At 38.7% G+C, this 20,770-nt stretch overlaps 3 protein-coding genes across 5 annotated transcripts in view; 2 read left to right on the forward strand and 1 right to left on the reverse strand.

The window, feature by feature from the left end:
* LOC127952480 (potassium voltage-gated channel subfamily H member 6) overlaps window positions 1–7,843 on the forward strand; it is a 43,972-nt gene extending 36,129 nt beyond the window's left edge. For both annotated transcript variants that reach the window (XM_052550954.1, XM_052550955.1), the window contains 7 exons: window positions 230–482; window positions 1,331–1,524; window positions 1,652–1,751; window positions 1,837–2,130; window positions 4,724–4,907; window positions 4,994–5,192; window positions 6,216–7,843. In XM_052550954.1, the coding sequence (XP_052406914.1) occupies window positions 230–482; window positions 1,331–1,524; window positions 1,652–1,751; window positions 1,837–2,130; window positions 4,724–4,907; window positions 4,994–5,192; window positions 6,216–6,500 (1,509 nt within the window). In that variant the 3' untranslated portion in view covers window positions 6,501–7,843. The remainder of the gene's footprint in view (window positions 1–229; window positions 483–1,330; window positions 1,525–1,651; window positions 1,752–1,836; window positions 2,131–4,723; window positions 4,908–4,993; window positions 5,193–6,215) is intronic.
* Window positions 7,844–7,922: 79 nt separating this feature from the next.
* LOC127953667 (DDB1- and CUL4-associated factor 7) lies at window positions 7,923–12,836 on the reverse strand. Of its 2 annotated transcripts, none has more exons than XM_052552929.1 (7): window positions 12,358–12,836; window positions 11,863–12,021; window positions 11,239–11,350; window positions 10,577–10,695; window positions 10,278–10,487; window positions 10,078–10,195; window positions 7,923–9,109 (listed from the first exon to the last, which is right to left on the reverse strand). In XM_052552929.1, exons 1-7 carry the CDS (start codon window positions 12,493–12,495, stop codon window positions 8,937–8,939), a joined length of 1,029 nt encoding a protein of 342 aa, XP_052408889.1. In that variant the 5' UTR covers window positions 12,496–12,836; the 3' UTR covers window positions 7,923–8,936. The 2 variants fall into 2 exon arrangements, with proteins under 2 accessions (XP_052408889.1, XP_052408888.1); XM_052552928.1 differs by having other exon boundaries at window positions 7,923–9,112; window positions 12,358–12,823.
* A 681-nt stretch (window positions 12,837–13,517) lies between these two features.
* On the forward strand, window positions 13,518–20,770 carry LOC127953650 (PAT complex subunit CCDC47). The gene is made up of 13 exons (XM_052552896.1): window positions 13,518–13,684; window positions 15,799–16,091; window positions 16,168–16,260; window positions 16,336–16,510; window positions 16,595–16,716; window positions 16,806–16,871; window positions 16,958–17,059; window positions 18,019–18,129; window positions 19,043–19,128; window positions 19,248–19,306; window positions 19,385–19,494; window positions 19,580–19,747; window positions 19,837–20,770. The coding sequence occupies exons 2-13, from the start codon at window positions 15,807–15,809 to the stop codon at window positions 19,915–19,917; spliced, it is 1,458 nt and encodes a 485-aa protein (XP_052408856.1). The 5' UTR covers window positions 13,518–13,684; window positions 15,799–15,806; the 3' UTR covers window positions 19,918–20,770.

The raw sequence follows: 20,770 nt of genomic DNA on the forward strand, positions 1-20,770 counted from the left end.
AGTGAGAGGGCTGCCGGACCCCTCATATGTGTTATTAAGCACCAACAAAGAATAAATAATTAGTATTAAAATGTGTTGTCATAAAAAAAAAAAAAAAATGTTTTGATTTATACTTAAAATGATACTTTTTAACCTTTAGTCAATTTATGGGGTTGAATTCAAATGTGAAAAATAGTGTCCATCTGTAATGTTGCCTAAGGTTGTGGTTTTCTCATATGTGCTGCTACAGGTGTTGAAGGGTTTTCCGGAGTGTCTGCAGGCGGACATCTGTCTGCATCTGAACCGCAGTCTGCTGCAGAACTGTAAGGCGTTCCGGGGGGCGAGCAAGGGCTGTCTGCGGGCTCTGGCCATGCGTTTTAAGACCACTCATGCCCCACCCGGAGACACTCTGGTGCACAGTGGAGACGTATTAACTGCACTGTACTTCATCTCCCGCGGCTCCATAGAGATCCTCAGAGAGGATGTGGTCGTGGCCATTTTAGGTTTGACTACTTTCTAGTTTTATATTTTGATTTTCTTTATTTCAACCCAATCCAAATTGAAATCTAGAACTTGCTGCCTTAACTTTATTAAATGCAAAAATATTTTTTGTGTGTGTGTGTGATTTGAGCTTGAAACTTCACATTATTGTTTTGCTCAGAGTTTCTTATTCCAGGCGAGACTTTTTTCTCAAAAAATCCAGTAAATCAGTAATATCATCAAATATATTGTAATTGACACTGGAACAGCTTTCTATTTTAAATCCGATTTATAAAATCGAATGAATCAATATCACATTTCTTCAGAAATCATTTTAATATGCTGATTTGGTGCTCAAGATATATCTCTTACTATTATCAATGTTAAAAACAGTTGCTGCTTAGTATTTTCGTGGAAACCTCTTTTGTTTGTAATATACTTTGATGAATTGAAAATTTAAAGCATTTATTTCAAATAGAAATTATCTGTATTATTATGTGAATTATAAAGGGCTTCCTTATCACTTTTAATCAGTTTAATGCATCATTGCTAAATAAAAGTATTAATAACTACTTAAAAAATTTGACACCAAACGTTTGAATAGTAGTGTATGTATTCCAGTGAAATTTACAAACAAATTGCCTTTTAAAAATTAAAACATTGATGGGAGATTAATACTCAGAACTAAAAGGATATGTATCATGCTGCTGCTTCTGACAGGGTCCCAAAATAACCGTAGCCACATTGAAATGCAGCTTTATAGTGCCCCTTAGTGGTTGACCTCTTTTGATTGTTGTACAGTATTAATACTCGTTCTATATTTCTCCTCTAATCATTCCAGCACCTGCCTCTCTTTGTGTTTCCACTGTAGGTAAGAATGATATTTTTGGGGAGCACATCAGTCTTTATGCCAGGCCGGGGAAATCCAGTGCGGACGTGAGGGCTCTGACGTACTGTGACCTGCACAAGATCCTCAGAGACGACCTGCTGGAAGTGTTGGACATGTACCCCGATTTCTCCGACAGCTTCTGGAGTAACCTAGAGATCACATTCAACCTTCGAGATGTAAGCCACTCAAACTCACACAATCCAGAGGAAATAAATGTGCGTTTTGGACAATCGCGAGTTATTGCTTGTGTTTCTCTACGTGTTTTCTGTAATGATGTGAGTTACTGAAGCTTGTGTGTATCAGGCAGACAGAATCATGCATGCAACCCCAAGCGAGGACTCAGACTGTGGGTACCGTCGACCCAGACATCGGAGGAGGAACCCCTTACAGCGAAATCGACCTGGTAAGTGTGCTAATCTAGTCCAGGGAGGGACACAAAAATGATACGACATACTATTCTGATCTCTCTTCTTTCTTAAATCACTAAGATGGGATGGACCGAGATGGGATAGACACATACCCAGTCCAGTCCTGCTCGCCTGTGGGCAACCATCGGGGGGCAATACCGCTCTCTCACTGGGATGAGTTATGCAGCAATATCAGTGCTGCTTCCTTGTCCAGTGAAGAGGACATGAAGCCCCTGGTATCTGGCCGAGGGGAAATGTACTCGTCAGGGACAGAGATGCAAGAATACTCCCCTTCTGGAGTCAGCCTCATGCCCCCCGAGAACAGCACAGCTTCTGCCATGGGAGGACCACTGGAAGGGACACATCCGTACACAGGTAGCAGGATTTGGTTTAATCATACAGTTGTGTTCAAAATTATTCAACCCCCTAGAGACTGCAGTACTTTACAAATACAAGCTTTTCTGAAGATCCAGGATAAAATAAAAATTGTATCTATAACAGTTCACTGACATATTAAAAGTGATATTGTCAATATATAATGTAATTCTTTTGAGTTATAAGATTTTTTAATAATACTGCTATGTCATAATTATTCAACCCCTATTCAACATTGCTGTTTTTAAATCAGTAATTTGCATGGGGGGGGAATAAAACTGTCTCAAAACACAATTAAGCTTTTAGAAGCTCTATTAAAAACAGAATTAGCTTGAGCCGTTACACATACAGTTAGCCCATGCATGTGTTGAGTAGCAAAAATGTCAACACAGATCTCAGAAAAGCTAAAGAGAATAAATATTGTAGTACTTTAGAAAAGCTGAGGCTATATGAAGATTTCCAAGACATTGAAAGTTCCTAGAGACACAGCTGTCAGCCTTATTCCTTAGCTTAAAGTGTGTTTTACCAGAAAATCTTTGAGGGTGTGGAAGAAAAAGCACAGTATCATAAAATGTTTAATCAGAGCAACTGAGAAAAATCTGCAATGTTAAGCCAAAGACTTGCAAGATGACCCGATGAAAGGAGGAAAACCATTTCAAAGCAGTGTGTAAGAAGATCACTAGACATGTATTGCCTTTATGATGAGACATCTTGTAGAATACCACTCTTGATCAAGAAGAACAAAAAGCCAACTTGAACTTGATAAAATACATTTGTGTAGACTTGTGGAGCTCTGGAGGAATGTTATATGGAGTGATGTGACCAAACTGGAACTTTTTGGACCCATGGATCATGCTTGGTTCAGGGATCAGTCATAGAATGTACTTGAGTGACCTGTTCAGTCTCCAGGCTTAATTCTCATTTCAAATATCTGGTTGAATTTGAAGAAAGCAGTGGCTATGTGAAAACCAAAGATTGTCAGTGATCTGAAAGCTTTTTCAGGTGTGGAATGGGCCAAAACTGTAGTAGAGAGGTGACAGAAGCTTCTAATCACTTACAGAAAGCGTTTATTGGTGATTTTAAAGAATAAAAGATTCTGCACAAAGGGGGTTGAATAATTTTGAACATGAATGTTTAGAGCCAATTCGAATTTTATCATGATTCATCAGCATTCCATTCTCATAATCACTCAGAAGTGTATTAACAAACCTTCTCTAATACTTTACTGATGCCTTTTTTAAATTAATTTCATAAAATGTTATCCTCCACAGCAAATTGTCTTGCAAGTCAAGGGGGTTGAATAATTTTGATTGCAACTGTAGTAAGCTGAAAATGTTATCAGCTCAAGTTCGTGGAAAATATGCACCTTTGGGGAGCTTTTTGCAAAAGGGGTTTTGCAGCAGTTTGAAAGTGAAATGTCTAGTGAGTGGTGCTAAAAAGCGTGTTGAATTTTCTCAGATCAGATAAATGTAAATGTTTAAATAATAATTGTTTTTTACAGTTACATTCGTGCACACATTGCAGCAGTTCGGAAATAAAATGTCCGGTCAGTGGCGCTAAAAAGTTAACGCATTCAAAAAAATATGGTTAATTCATATTAAAAACACAAATCGATGCATTCTTACCTGTTGAACTTGATCCAATTTCTCAAATTTTGGTGGTTTTTGAAACCAGAGGCTGCTCAATGTGGTGACATCCTGAAAAAACTCATTGATTTTTATTGTGAGTGATGACAAATTGTGAGGGATGACAAAAAAACGTTTTGCTAAAGCAGTTGTGCCATTTCACCTTATTTCTACAAAGCTTTTTTGTCAAATTGTGTTTCATGAAAATTGTGTACCAAAGCTGTCCACTTTACAATTGCAGCATTGTACCAGGAGCGCTAACGAGCAAGTTTACTATAGCAGAAAAGCTGGGTATGTGGTGCAAAATTAAAATGTTTTACAAATCATGCAATATCAGTGGTTTACAGCTGATATAGTATAGTGCTACAAATGAACATGAACAAAAATCTGCCCCTTTATTTGAAATTTGTATGAAAATAAATAGATTGTTGGAGTTTTACTGCCACAAGTGTTTCAGCATTTCAGCTGCAACAGCAGCAAATTGTCTGTAAATTTTTGGAGTTTTAAACATGTAGAAATGTAGGTATATATTTTTTTCCCCCAGTGAGCCTGGGTTGCATAATATGCCATGACAATGACGTGGCGAAAAGGGGCGAAGTTTATGTATATTAAATGATTGAAAAATTCGGCATACATGTCGTCACCAAAGAGAAATCTGTAATTTCACCAGAAGATCCAGTAATAACTTTTTGATTGAAAATAGCAATGTCAACAATGTTTTATTCAAATAAACATAAGATCTAAGACATGCATTTAAAAAGTAGACAGGATGGATTGTAATTTCACGCTTACTTTAAAAGTCTGCAGTTTACCATAGCCAGCCAGTATGTTTTGTGATTGTTAGAAGGTGTTTAGCTGCTGTTCATTTTTTATCTGCAGATGTATGTTATATTATAATCATTTTAGTCTTTTCCATCTTTAACTTGTCTGTTCCTCTTGCTCTTTCCACTCATTCTTCATCCATACAGCGGCTCCTCTGAGCGTGTCAGGGTTATACGGCTATTTGCCGGACCGCAGGGCCAGTCAGTACTCAGAGAGTCAGAGACGTTCCTCTGCAGCGCAGGCCTGCTACCAGCAGCACAGCCCCAGTGTTGAGGACAGACCGAGTCAGCTGCAGGCGCGTCTGGAGCTGCTGCAGTCACAACTCAACAGGTCCCATATCCACAGGATAAAAATAAAAGCTTTTAATGACAAAGTCTGCATCTTCCTTACAACTCCACTTTTCTCTCTCTCTAAAGACTGGAGACCAGGATGACGGCTGATATTAATGTGATCCTGCAGTTGCTGCAAAGGCAGATGGCACCTGTGCCCCCTGCCTACAGCGCGGTTTCTCCTGAACTGCTGGGACACCCTGCTCATCCCACCAGCCTGTACACCTCAGCAACGCACAACACTATGCCATCTTTACAGATCAATGACCGTTCATCACCTGGAAAGGTAGCTTATATAGATTATAAATTCGATAAGACACACCTTTTGCAATATCAAGCAGCAAAACAAGTTGTTTCATACAGCTAAAGTTAGCTGGAAGCAGATATATTAAATTGACAAATGATCTGTCTTCTCTTACGGGAATAGGCTGGATAAGGAGGATGAAACAGACTGTCTGTTTTCAAGGGGAACTAAGCAGGCTAAGATTATTGTTACTATAAACACATTTTTGAAAATGTTAAAACATTTGCTTTTAAATTGTAAAAGCAACATTTGCTCAAATAAATTATTAAAATATACATATATTAATAAACTAAATTATAAACTTGATTAACTTTCCATTTCTTATATTTATATAATACATATTTCTATTCTATTTATTTTTCACAAAACTATATATGTACAGCAGGTTAAAATAAGTATTGAACACGTCAACATTTTTCTCAATAAATATAGTCTAAAGGTGCTGCTGACATGATGTCCCACTAGATGTGACCCTGGAGCACAAAACCAGTCTTAAGTGGCTGGGTTATATTGGTAGCAACAGCCAAAAAAACATTGTATGGGTCAAAATTATAGATTTTTTTTATATTATGCCAAAAATTATTAGTAAAGGCCATGTTCCATGAAGATATTTTGTAAATTTCCTACAGTAAATATATCAAAACTTGATTTTTGATTTGTAATATGCACTGCTAAGAATTCATTAAGACAACTTCAAAGGTGATTTACTCAATATTTAGATTTTTTTGCACCCTCAGATTCCAGATTTTCATATAGTTGTATCTCGGCCAAATATTGTCCGATCCTAATAAACCATACATCGATGGAAAGCTTATTTATTCAGCTAATGATATATAAATCATCCGTTTCGAAAAATGTATACTTGTGTGGTCTAGGGTCACAAATAAATTCTGTGTGATATAGTGATAGTCAGCAACTCGTCACAGTTAGTCTGCTCTCTGTCTTCTTCCATTATCAGCAGTCTAGATGAATCTTTGTATTGAACCAGACCTGTATTATCCACAGAGCCCAGACTCGGACAGCTTCAAAGAGAAGTCTCCAGACTCTTTGTCCAGTGGCATCCATCTAACAGTGGCCTCCAATGACACCATGTCCATGTCCCCAGAGACAGAGCTGGCCGTGCCCACAGGACTCAATCCCCCCGGAGAGCCTCATCTACAGCCCCCCGGCCTGCTGTGTAGAAGCCTGCGCTTCCCTTCGCTCCCGGACAGTCTGGAGAGTCCGAGCACGCTGGAGGGATCAGCAGAAATCCAGAGGCACGTGTCCGATCCAGTCTTACCTGGAAGCTAGAGGTCAAAAACAGACTGCTGTCCGTCCCGAGACGCATATGGGCTTTCCCTCTTCAAACAGCTCAATCTTACACTTTTGCAATAAAATGTATTCATGTTACTTAGTTAAAAGGGCGTCCGGTAGAGAAAGCGGTGACTGTAGATTTCTCTGAATCTCTTGAGGTGTTTTGTCTCATATCCCTTCTCATTCAGAGCAGGATTTGTTCCTCTGATGCCAGAGTATTTGGTAACACCCCTCCGCTTTTGTGTTACTGAATATGAAGAGAAGCACAGTGGGCAATAAAGACAAAGTCAAAGAGAAGATGCTACATTATGATCACCTGCCACAATCATGAAATAACTGTGTATTTCTTGTCCGTCTGTTTTGAGATTTGTCATTACATACTAAACCTCATCTTGTCTTCTTACGTCCGCTGGGATTCGGAGGTTGGATCCTCTGAGGAAATGACACACATACCTGTGCTTTCACTTTTCAGTGTATAGATTTTCTAATTATATACTATTATAAATATATATATATTTGTGCCAGGTTAGGTGTTTGTCCTAAACCTAATGTATTAGCCTATTACATCAAATGACCTTAAGACTGGCACAAATATGAAGCTTTGTATATTTGGATTCATAGCTAGCAAATGGGCATGAATTCAGGTTTCTGAAATGATATTTCTCACTCAACCGGTTATTTTAACTGCTGATGGGTGGTGTGTGACTGTGTGCCTGATCTTTTGGAAATGTGATCAATGAATTTTAAAAAAGAGAAGACATTCTGATTGGAGAAATGTTTGCGGTGAAATCGGTGTAAAGTTTGTTTTACCTCTGCAACGTGAGCAGATGAATGTATGTAAAATGATTGGATAACTTTATTGGACTGTGAAGGTTTCCAAAAGCACACAGTTATTATTAATATTTTTTAGATTAAATCTTATTTATAAAGGAGCACTAATGTTGCACTGGGTTAAAGATATCAATATTCTTGGTCTCTTTTTCATCATTTTTTACTTTTAGGGATCCACTGATATTAAAATGCTCGATACTAACAAGCTAATAATTATTTTGTTGTTATAAAGCAGTGTTATTTCAGTATTTTTATATACTATTAAAATATGTTCCAGTGATGGCATCTCTGGTTATAACTGATAATTAACTCATTTTAAAATCTGTGACTTAAAAATCACTGTTCATTTAGAAATCTGCTAAATTTGACATTTAACATTGTTCTTAAACATAAACGTAGTAGTGAGCATTATTAGATGATGGCGAATTTACCAGAATGCAGAAATAAAGTAAATGAGCATGCTGAATTAAATATCCAATATCTAACTAATAAAATAATCTCCAATATCAGCCAAGAACCAGATTTGCCTTTACACTGTCCGCACATATAAATGAGTTGACTGGCCTTTACATGATTAACACAGAAAGCTTTATGAAAGAACAAGAGTTTATTAAGTGAGTTTATTAATAGAAAAGCATCATGGCAGGACACACACAGAACTACTTCCATTTAAACAGTCCATCAAAGAGTGTGAGGTGAGGAGGACGATCCCACGCAGCCTCGCAAACTCACTTTTGATTCGACCCAAAAGTGTGGCGTTACTACTACATCATATTTGTGAAACAACAGAACAGTCGCACGGACCGACCAAATGACTCGCAATGCAGTTATTCTGAAAAAAGTGACACTTTTGTCCTACCTTGTACATCATATTTATATCTGTATACAGTACACGTTTCACTTCGAGCACAAGCATGCTGAAAGGGGACGAACTTGTTTTAATGATAAAGAACAATGGGGAAAAACATAATAGTAATGCATCTTTAAATGAAAAAGACCTTGCCCACTCAAACATTACCGCTATACGAGTCGTGAGCGGGTCTGAGGAACAATTCTGAATGATTTGCAGTGATGTCAAGCATTTTATCTCCATACTATTTAACCATTTCCAGGGATACCAAAGAAAAAGAAAATGGCACCTTCCTCACATGAAAAAAAAGTTCAGAGGACCTTTAAAGTTGTATTCATCTTGAAGTAATACCATCTTAATAAAATGGTAGTTTTGTATTGTCCATGTTGGCAATTTTACATCTTTCTGAGCCTAGTTTTCAGAATAAACATCTCTCTTTCCCTACACAAATGGCCATACAATCATAGTAATTACAGTTGTGTTTAAGATCCCATCATGAGGACTCTGGGACACCGGCAAGTAGGAAAACAGACAAATATAATATATATATTGTGCAGAAACACAGATACTCATTCACACTGCTTCATTCTCCCAGACCCAAGTTGCACACACATAGTTCCGACGGTTGTTCCCATAGGCCCGTTCATACAGTTTCCTGCTTGAAACCCCCAGACCTCAGGAGCTTTAGAAAACAAGTCTCTGCTCCGTGAAGGACTCTCTTCCAGCAACGCTGCCCACAGGAAGCCCCGGCTCTACACCCGCAGGATCTCCAGACAGTTGTTGTAGCATATGGCAATCCAGTCGGGCTGAGTGGAGGCCCACTGCACGTTATTGATCTCTCCCTCGGCCGTGTAAGCCAGGATGGGGTCCTCGATGGCCCGCGGCATCTGCTGGATGTCCCAGATCAGAGCCTGGTGATCGTCCGCTACAGTTGGATTTAAAAGAAAAGGGGGCCAAGTAAAGGAGACTTGTATGAAACGGCTGCTATAGTCTAACACTGACCAAACGAAAACACACAACCAGTCCACTGAAGAATTCAAAACTACTGCATGTGTTAACTATTTGATGCATGTTTACGTGTAAGTTAATGTTTGCTTTGAATAATATATATTAGCAAATGCTCAAATGATTGTGTGACCCAGGAGCACAAAACCAGTCATAGGCAGGTGGGTATATTTGTAGGAAGAACCAAAAATATTGATTTTTCAGTAAAGATTATGCTCCATGAAGATCTTTTGCAAAGTTCCAAGTGTACATATCGGAACTTCATATTTGATTAGTAGAATGCTCTGCTAAGGACTTTTTGGACAACTTTTAAGTGTGATTTACTCAATTTTTTGCACCCTCAGATTCCAGATTTTCAAATAGTTGTATCTCGACCAAGTATTGTCAGATCCTAATAAACCATACACACATGGAAAGCTTATTTATTCAGCTTTCAGGTGACCTACATCTAAAAATGTACCCCTAGGACTGGTTTAGTGGTCCAGGGTCACATATTTACTAAAATTAAAAAATGCCTTTTAGCCATTAGTTATCTCATGTAACCTCATGTAGTTTAATATGTTAACAAATGGAAATGTGTCGCCTGATCCTTCAGAAATTATTCGAATATGCTCATTTGTTGCTCAAGGACCATTTTTTATTATTATCATCAATGCTGAAAACAGTTGTTCTGTTTAAAATGTTTTGTAAAAAAACTAACAAAACAAAAAAACAACAAATACAATTTATACATTTTGCGCAGGATTCTTTGATGAACAAAGATTATTTGATCAAATTGAATGCATTCTTGCTAAATAAAAGCATTTAATTCCCTGTAAATCAATTATGACCATATATATATATATTTTTTTTTTATGTTGTGTGTGTGCAGCCGGGCTGGTTTCTAACCTGCTGTACATATGTGACAGGAGGAGTGGGGCGCCCATGCGATGCCGTTCACACAGGCACGATGATTATTGAGACGAGCCACAGGTGTGCACGGCACACGCACATCCAGAATCACCACCTGCAAATAAAACACATTTGATAGCAAAAATAAGGACCATGAGAAAACATAGAGACAAATATGTTAATAGATTAAGAGAGACCTCCATGCCATCCATGGCCATAGTGGCCAGGTAGTTGGGGTCCTGTTTGTTCCAGCACAGGCGCAGCAGCGGGTGATGTTGAGGGTCCTCGTAGATGATGGTGCTGTGCTCCAGGTGTCGCAGATCAAACATGCGCACGGATCCGTCTGCTCCCACAGACGCAAACATATCACGACCTCCACCCGCACGGCTGAAAGCAATGTCATACACCTGAAAGCCAATGAAAAACGCTTTTATACAGACAACGCTACCAACTACACAGTTCAAAAGAATCTAAACTGGGGTGAGTTTCTCCACACCTCCTTGTCGTGAGCTATCAGCTGTGTTTTGACGTGGCCTGACACCAGGTTGACCCTTCCTAGGACCTGTCCTGTCTCCAAACCCCAGATCGTACAGGTGGTATCAATACTAGAAGTGCCTAAAAACACAACACACACATACATGAAACACTGGCAAATATCTTTCTCCTAAACAAGTGCTATTTTAGCAATATTCTTACATATTACTACTATTTAAAATGCATCTTTTATATATATTTTATATTATTTATTTCAATTTGATGCATTTCTTTTTATTGAACAGATTTAGTCATTTTAGCATTTTAACTTAATCTTACCACTTAGTTGTCAAGACATCTTTCCTCTTTTTTATTTAAATTCACAAAAAATATTTCTAAAAGTCTTAGTTAACCAGAAGACTGAAGTCCATTTAGTTGCCAAAATGCTAAAGTGAGATTTCTAATATTTTTTAAAGATGTTTTTATTTATTAAAACTATATATATTAAGTATTTCTTAAATATGTTTTTAAAATACATTTGGTATTTTTTTTTAATTAAAATAATTATTTCCTATATTTGTTTTTCCCTTATTTCAATCAACAGTACACAAATAATTTTAAATAGCTTACGGTTACAGAAATAGTTAACGGTCAAAGCAATGCCACACAATTGTGGGCTCTCACCCAGGAGATTGGGATCCACTTCATTCCAGTCAAAAGAGGTGAGAGGTGCACAGAAATCAGAGTTCTTGTTATTATTCAGGAGACACTCCAGACGGGTCTCTGTGTCATTCACCTGACAACAAGATACAAACAGTTCACATACTTCATTTATATATACTCAGTTTGCATGTTTCTACAGTTCTGTCACGGTATTAAAGCTAGAAAGTCCCTGATCATTTCAAGTTACATCCAAATTTACTTTCCTATCACACATTCCTGATCTAATTGTGAGCTACGGTTAAGCAGTTAAGACATTTCACCGTGAAATCAATTATAGATGATTCAATCAAGCTATATCTAGAAATAAAAGTCATGAAAATATCTAGCTATTTGGCTATTGGTTAACATATGACATCAGTGGAAAAGGAAAACCACATCAGAGGAACAGCAAAGTAAGCATTTAATGAAGTTAATTACATTTGAATAAAACTGATCATACATTTAGATATTTTTGGAATGCACCAATTAATGTTCACAGCAAGCCCCAGCACATGCATTAATAATGAAATAAGTCCAATTGTCCTCTCATGTTGGCTAGTGCAGTGCAGTCATAAAGCATGAATGTGTGGCAGAAAGTGTTCATACCCTCCAAATGCGCAGGTAGTCTCCGCTGGTGGCCAGCAGGTCCGGATAGACGCCCTTGGTGTCGGGGATCCACATGATCTTGGTGGTGGGGTACGGATGGTCGAAGGTGTTCCTGCACACAAACTCTGAGCTCTCCTCCTCGAGACCCACCAGCTGGACCTGGACATCACAAACAAACACACATTTCACTGCTGGTTATATATGCTCTATATAAAGGTATAGGAGACAGATAAAAATCTTGAATATTAAACAGGTGAGGCAACAATGTCCATCTACTGCATCCATCAACACGATGAGTTCTGACAGCTGTCAACCCTTTAATCCACAAGCAAGACACAAATGAGTCCTCAAGCAGCACGCTGTTTATCTGAGAGCCTTCTATGAACAACCCTCTGTTACTGCACACTATTATTAAAACCCGTTCATCTAAACAAAACAAAGCAGAGACGTCACACACAGCGATCAGTGGTGTGTTGTTGTCTCACAGCGGTTCACCTTGTTGTTGTATTCCTCGACGAAGCTGCCGAGGGCCAGCCGAAAGCGCTTGTCGGGTCTGACGCTCCAGTTCATCGCGTAGACCGTCCACGGCGCCTCATATTTGTAGATCTCTTTTCGTTTACCGTGCAACGACATGATTCAATCCCTCGATCGGTGAGAAACAGGTAGAATCGGGTCGTTAGCAATACCTAGATTCGCTTATCTAAAGGCTCTTTCAGCGAGAAAGGTGGTCTTGTGTTTGCGCAGCGCGAGACAAAGAGAATGTCATAACAATCTCCTCCGTGACGACGAGTTGTGCTCTGCGACGACACACAACCTGCTCAGATCACCATCTAATACTCGAGACCGGGTGTAGCTAAAGGCCCATGTTTTTGCTTAGTCCCAGCGGTTTTAATTCTAACTTTAGAAAGCCCTAATTAGGCCCGACCGCTCAACGGCGCGTTTGGGTCCGAGGAGGAAGCGTTTCAAAATAAAAGTCCTCGACAAAAAATGAGCGCTGAGGTTATTTATAGATTCGTGTTGCTGCTTGATCATCTTTAACATCATGAAGGGAAGGGTGTAGCAATTCCATTTAGCTTTAAAAAGAAACAAACTTGGACATTAGATATCAACTGTGTCTCAAGATATAGATATATATTAGTAAACGTGAGCCACAACAGAAAAATATCTAAAACCCGAAGACCTAAGACAAATAACAAATTTCAGATTAAATGTTAAGAAAATATAAAATAGCAATAACAAATATCGATGCCCGAGATGCAACAAAATAAATAAAGTATATTGCATGTGCAGAGCCCTTAGAAATGTAGTATTTTTATTTACATTGGCTTCAGAGGGCATACACATTTACACAGTTTTTAGTATTTAATATATTGTTTCTGTGTGACCTGAATTAACCATGCTTTTTCACAAAAACGTCAAAATATCTCATATTTAAATGCATTAAAACAGAATATTAAAACAAATTATCTATAAGTATATTAAAATGTATATACACTAAATGAATTGTATCAATAATTCTATTACAAATAAATTATTGTATGCATATATAATTTAGACTTTATTATTTACATATAAAATATATTTTTTATTCTATTATTTATCTACGATATCTGAATATGCCTCTCATGCATACTGAAGTAATAACCGCAGTTTAATGACAAAGGGTTAATCTTTGATAAACGCCCCGATCTTTTCTTATCCTTGTTGTCAGGGCTCGCACAGCATTGTGGGTAGAGTAACGCTAGGTCAGATGACCCTTGCCTCTCCTGTGAGGGGTACTGCTGCTGTCACACACTGAAGGGAAACACGCCGATTTTTACAGGTACGTCTGTATGATTTTGAGGTTATCGTTGACTTCTCGTATACACCCTATGAGGTGAAATGATCGACGCAGTGACTGGCGCAGGAATGTCGCGTGCGGTTACTAAGGCGGGTCGTGTAGCGGGAGCAGTTAGCGAGCTAGCATCAATGTGAGTGTAGCAGGACTCATGGGGGATGGGCCGGACTAAACTGGATGGCTTTTCTTTGTCGAATATCCTTCAAAATTATTTTGATTCGCTTGACATGACACACTTGGAAAATCTGTGTGATATGTTTTATAGTGGCAGAGCAGTAAAGTTTTGTCTCAGCGAGGAATTGGCGCTGGCACGACGAGTCTTTCCGAGATTACAGGTTAAACTGGGTTATAATTTAACAACAGCCCCGTCCTCTCTGACTTCGAGTAACGAGTAACTTTAGTTCTTCTCTTATCAGTCTTGTAGCAGGTGGAGTATAACTTGACACTCGGTTAAACTGTATCTGACATGATGTTTAAATTTGAGCCATCATCTGCTTCACTCACTGTCTTGTCAGGATCTGCTCACACTGAATTAGCTGCTTAATATACTCTTACTGTACTATATTTTACATTGGATATGAAGGAGGGAAATAAAAAGGGGAAAGTCCTCTAACTCCAGATGTGGGACACAAAAAGGCCTTGTAATACATTTATTTTTCTTTCTTTTTTAAGTCTGTAATGTATTACTTTTTTCCTACTAGTATTTTGTGTTTTAGGTCTGAATGTAATAATGTTCCCTCAGATATGGGTCAAATATGACTTCATCTTATAGATTTGGCTGTGATTGACTAACTATATGGATCACAATGATATGTGCTCTCAGATGTATTATGAATTTAATAAATTTGGTGTCAGAGATAAAAAAAATAAATAAATATTTTTGAAGTACCAAATGTTTTGTGTGTAATGAAATTTTTAACTTATGTGTGCTTGTATTAAGTGAATTATCTCATTCTTAAATTGAGCATAAAGTCCATAGAAAATCAGCTTAGTGTATGGCCAACCAGACCGTGCCATGTAAAGAAGTTCAGCCAATTATCATTTCAGTGACCATCTGAAGGGCTTAGGCTCTCATGATAATACTCTGAACAGATTGACCGACCTCCTCCTCCACCTTTTATCTTTCTCCTGTTGCTATTACACTATTGAAACTGAACCATTGTAAATGTTTGCAAAAGTGTGTTCACTGCACTTTTATCATGCGTTTGTACACACTGATGATGGACAAACCGTAACTATTGTCTGGGAATTCTGCCACACGTACAGGACTGATAGACATTAAGTCAGAAACAACCATAATAACTTCTTTAAGGCATGTGAGAAAAATGCTTTCATTGACTGTAAAAGTGTTTCTCTAAAATTTTGTTAAAGTAGATATGACAGAGTGTTTTTACTTCACACGTTTGCAGTCTAAACATTAGTTTTCTTGGAATTATATGAAAGTACAACTCAGACTTGTTTGTCTGTACTGCAGCTGATGCTGATCATAGTATAAAGTACTGGAGGTGGACTGTTTTTGATTATACACCAAATAATGCATAGGGCTTCTTATCACCCATTCAATCATTCGTCGTATTTACTCAGTGTTCTTCGTTTACACCATCAACATTTACGTTAGTCTGTATACCAACAAATAAGACTGGATATACACTACTGTTCAAATATTTGAGATCAGTACGAGAGAAAAAAAGCTAGGACTTTTGTAATGTTGCAATGGATTTCTATTTTAACGTTTTTCTTATCCTGCAAAAATTTGTTATCACATTTTCCACAAAAATATGAAGCAGACCAATTGTTTTCAACATTGATAATAATAAGAAATCATCATATATTAGAATGATTTCTGAAGGATCCTGTGAAACGGAAGACTGGAGTGATGATGCTGAAAATCCAGCTTTGCATCACAGGAATAAATTACATTTTAAAATATATGAAAATAGAAAATAGTTTAATGATATTTCACAGTATTACATTTTGTACTGTATTAAAATAAATCCAGACTTCTAAACATAAAAACTTCTGCGCACTAGTATACTTAATCAAACTCTTTGCTGTCTAGTTAAAAGCAGGTTGGTTTGTCTTTGTCGTTGTTTGTGCAGGTTGAATCATGAGGCACCTGGTCTTCCTCCTCCCAGCCCTGCTGCTGCTGCTGGCCCTGCCGGACACCAGGGGCCGCTACAACGACGACTTCGATGACGGTGAGGACATCGCCGAGTTTGATGACAATGACTTCGCTGAGTTTGAGGACGTCAGCGAGGACCCAGCAGTCGATGTGGAGAAAGAGCCGCCCCCTCGAGCAGCCCCCCCATCCACACCTGTAGAGGACGACGAAGACGAGGCCACGGTGGAGAACGAGGACGGCCAGGACGAGTTTGAAGATGCTGATGCACAGGTAAAAATGGGAAAGCACTCCTACTTCCGTTTTTCTGCAAGCCACACATCTTAATTTGATCTGATCGACGTTACAGGATCAAGACATGTACAGCAAGTATGACAACGAGGAGTTTGAGGGCTATGAGAAGACCAACCCTTCATTCAAAGACACCCTTATATACAGAGAGGTACGGATTCAGTGAAAAATTCACTTCACAGGCGCCTCACTGGCTTCCTTAGATGACTGTTTGCATGTGTAACAGGTCCCAGCGCACCTTCAGAACAGCTGGGAGAGTTATTACATGGAGATCCTGATGGTCACGGGTCTTCTTGCCTACATTATGAACTACATAATTGGCAAAAACAAGAACAGCAGGCTTGCCCAGGCCTGGTTTAATTCCCACAGAGAACTTCTCGAGAGCAACTTTGCCCTTGTGGGTAAGTGTACCTCTCTCTCTCCACTTTGCCAGTTTCTCTGACCTTGTTTTTGGTTCAAACTCTCAAACGTGTCTTTACTTTTAGGGGATGATGGCACCAGTAAGGAGGCCACCAGTACGGGGAAACTGAACCAGGAGAATGAGCACATCTACAACCTGTGGTGCTCAGGACGAGTCTGCTGTGAGGGCATGCTGATTCAGCTCAAGGTAGCGTGTCTATGTGAATGAGAGAAAGAAGGATGTTTCACAGATATCTGTGCATTCACCATGATATGGTTTTTGGTCAACTGTTGCAGTTTTTGAAAAGACAGGACCTGCTGAATGTGTTGTCCAGGATGATGAGACCGGCCTGTGATCAAGTGGTACGCGCACACACAAACTCTGATGTATTAGCATAGACTGATTTCAAGTAGTGTGTCAAAAGGATGTTCCTCTTCCTCATCCACAGCAAGTTAAAGTGACTCTGAATGATGAGGACATGGACACGTTTGTGTTTGCTGTGGGGAGTCGGAAGGCCATGGCACGGCTGCAGAAAGAGCTGCAGGACCTGGTTAGTCATGAATGAGCTGCATATTTGATAGAAAATACTATATTATTATTTACACTGCTGTTCATACGTTTGGGATTAGTAAGATATGTTTTAGTGAATATGGAAATCAGTCAGAAGTAACAGGGAAAAAAAAAAACATTTACAATGTTGCAGTGATTTCTAGTTGAAATAAATGCTTGAAGTTTTCAAACTGCTATTCAAAACTGATAATAGTGATAAATGTTTCTTGAGCAGCAATTCAGCATATTAGAATATTTTCTAGGACTGGAGTAATGGCTGCTGAAATTCAGCTTTGCCATCACAGAAATAAATGACATTTGTTTTTACAATTACAGTCATTTGAAGATGTGATAATAGTTCTCGATATTACTGTTTTTACTGCATTTCTGGTCAAATAATTCTCCCTTGATGAGCAAAAGACACTTCTTTTTAAAAACTAAATAATTTATCCCAAACTTTTGAATAAGTGCTTTAAAGAATATTTAGTTTTTTGCTGAATTACATTTTCTTTTTATGTATAAAATAGCAAAAGTTTGTCTTTAATTACACATTGTCATATGAACAACCAGTGAATAATACTAATTTTCTTTTTTGGCAAACAATAAATACACACACATCAACTCTTTCTTGGAGTCAGGCTTGACTGAAAGTAAAGGCTTGTGGTTAGTGAGTGCGTCTGATGTTGATGCACTAACCGCTCTGAAGGGTTCAGGGAGTTCATTCACTGAAGGATGTGTCCGACTGATTGAAACCAATAGCTCTTTGGGTATTTTTACGCAGTTCGTGCACATACAGTTTGTCTGTTTGCAAATTGAACTGCAACACTCTTGCTGTATGTGTTTGTGTGCAGTCTTTGAGGCAAAAGAAATATCTCCGGTTTAGTTTTTTTGTATTTTGTAGTTTTAATGTCTTGAGGAACTGGTCTGTGCTAACTTGATTGTTTCTTGTTCTCTTCACAGAGTGAGTTCTGTGGTGATAAGCCCAAATCAGGGACAAAATATGGCATCCCTGATTCTCTGGCCATTTTATCAGAGATGGGAGAGGTCACGGATGGAGTGATGGACAGCAAGGTAAGAGCAGAACGTCACAGTCTGCCAGATCATTAGTGAGTTTGGACTAAGACTGTGTTGGGAAAAACGACTCTGATGAAACTAATTTTGGAACTAAAACTCTTAAAAATGGTTTTCGTTACTTTAAGTAAAACTAGACCTTAAAAAACCTAACTGTATATTAAAAAAGCTGACATGGCAACTAACTGAAACAAAAGTTTAAAGGAGCTATGTGCGGGTTTTTACTTAAAAAAATCTTTAAGATAGAGTTTTCATTTGTACATGTTTGAGCCAACCATGATGTAAAAAAAAAGAATGACACCACGACTGTCCACCACGGTTGCCTTGTTTGAGTCGGGGCCCGAATTGGCGCGAAAATTCACTAAATGTGACGTCATGCGCGTTCTCGTCTACTTGGGCTTACAACCGTACGGCACACCAGCCATTATAGTAAGCAGCGGCAATAGTGTTTTCAGATGGACTCTGGATGGAAAGAAGCGACCAGCCTCCGGCAGCACAATTCAGACACTGCTGCTCAGTGTCCGTACACTCCTCGTAAGTAAAAAAAAAACAAAAACGTATCTAGCGTGGCAAAAAGCAAGAGCGATAGGCGTCAGTGGTTGCTGCGGCAACCCTGGTTGATGTGGTTGTGCTCGTACGAGCGTGCGCACTGAGACTGGCTGCAGTTCCTCTAATGGTTAGAAATTTCAGAACCTACGCAATGCTCCTTTAAGCTGAAGTTCTAAAATCATTAAAACAGAAATAAAGAGTTTTTTAAAAAAAATACTACGCTAATAAAATGACAATAACATGTTACTAAATTACAAAAACTGAAAATATAATAATTAAAGCTTATTTAAAAATATTAATAAATGGAACAATGTTATATAAATAATTCCAAAATTGTTTTGAAATGATTTTTTTCTGTTTTCAGATGGTACATTACCTCACCACTCATGCTGACAAGATCGAGTCCATCCATTTCTCGGACCAATTCTCTGGTCCAAAAGTTATGCAAGAGTACGTTTTTCATTTATCAATTTTTTCCTTTCTTTTTCTCCTAGTAGTTATATTCTTCCACTATGTTGGAGGAGCTTGTACTGGTTAATAAATGTTAATGGTTTCCCAACTGTTTTTAGGGAGGGTCAGCCCTTAAAGCTGCCCGAGACCAAGAAAACACTGCTGTTTACATTTAACGGTGAGACAAATCCACAATCCAAAAATGGCCATTCTCTGTACTATCATTGGTCCGCTTATTAATATGTTGTATTTCCAGTGCCTGGGATGGGTAACACATCTCCCAAAGATATGGACAGTCTGCTGCCTCTGATGAACATGGTGATCTACAGCATCGACAAGCTCAAGAAGCTTCGCCTCAACAGAGAGGTGAGTGCACCACACGCACAATCTGAACAACACCACGTCGATCTAGTAACTGAAGGTTAACATGTTGCTTCATGTGGCTGTTCAGGGGAAGCAGAAAGCAGACAGAAACCGTGCTCGCGTGGAGGAGAACTTCCTGAAGCACACTCACGCTCAGCGACAGGAGGCCGCTCAGACGCGTCGTGAAGAGAAGAAGAGAGCGGAGAAGGAGAGGATCATGAACGAGGAGGATCCTGACAGACAGCGCCGCTTAGAGGTGTGTGTTTGTACTTTATCATTAAAAAATCTGAGCTTTTCTCTTATCGTGCCATCGATACATGATTTTCTCCTTGCTCTTTCATTCAGGAAGCCGCCCAGCGTCGCGAGCAGAAGAAGCTGGAGAAGAAGCAGATGAAAATGAAGCAGATCAAAGTGAAAGCCATGTGAGACACACACACGCTCATAGGCATCAGAGAAAGAATCTACTACTTCCACACATGCTAATCTATACACTCTTCTACGTGAATGTGCATGCCATTCGATTGGCTTCTATTGCGCCCACATAAACGCTCTGTCCAATCAGGAGAAAGCAGCTGGTTAAGGAGTAAATCTGATCTTTAAAAGACAACTGGATTGGAGATGTCTGAACTGTTTGAACATGTTTTACTGTAGCAATCATTTCAAGCATGACTTTTCAGCCTAATTGCGAGACTATTGCTTTTTGTGGGCTTTGTCATAATAATCTGGACCTTTTGGGCCTCTTCAAAGCAACTTGCCGCTTTAGCCAACCTTTTTTCAATTCAGTTGTCTCCTGGGAGTTCAGTATGGACTTGTGTAGAGGACCTGCTCTTTCATTTCTACTCCCAAGAGATTTAACTTCACCTCCTTAAAGTTTCAGCTGTGCTTCTTTTTAAAGGGATATCCGGGAGTGTTTTTAAAAGGAACTGGGTGGGTAAGAAAGCTACCTTTTTTGTACTACAGTGCTTCCTTAACCCTATTTCTAAGAGTTCATGATTGCAAGCGTTTATAGATGAGTAATAGGCACATTGTCATTGTCTTTCTTTTTTTTCTTTTTTTTTATGAGCAAAGGCCCACTGTGATTTGTCACTGTCAAGGCAGCGCAAACTCCTTTATACGTATTTAACAGAGGTGAAATTGAAATTTATTGTTAAGTTAATAGTTGATCAGAGCATCCATGAGCTTGTATCATGTTTATGAGTGAACATTGACTGTAACCCTTTTTTTCTGTAACATTTGTTAATGGGACGCTTAACTGAATAAAGCATTCATTGGAAACATA

Source organism: Carassius gibelio, chromosome B3 (genome assembly GCF_023724105.1).
Source record: "Carassius gibelio isolate Cgi1373 ecotype wild population from Czech Republic chromosome B3, carGib1.2-hapl.c, whole genome shotgun sequence".
In the NCBI taxonomy this organism is placed as follows: Eukaryota; Metazoa; Chordata; class Actinopteri; order Cypriniformes; family Cyprinidae; genus Carassius; species Carassius gibelio.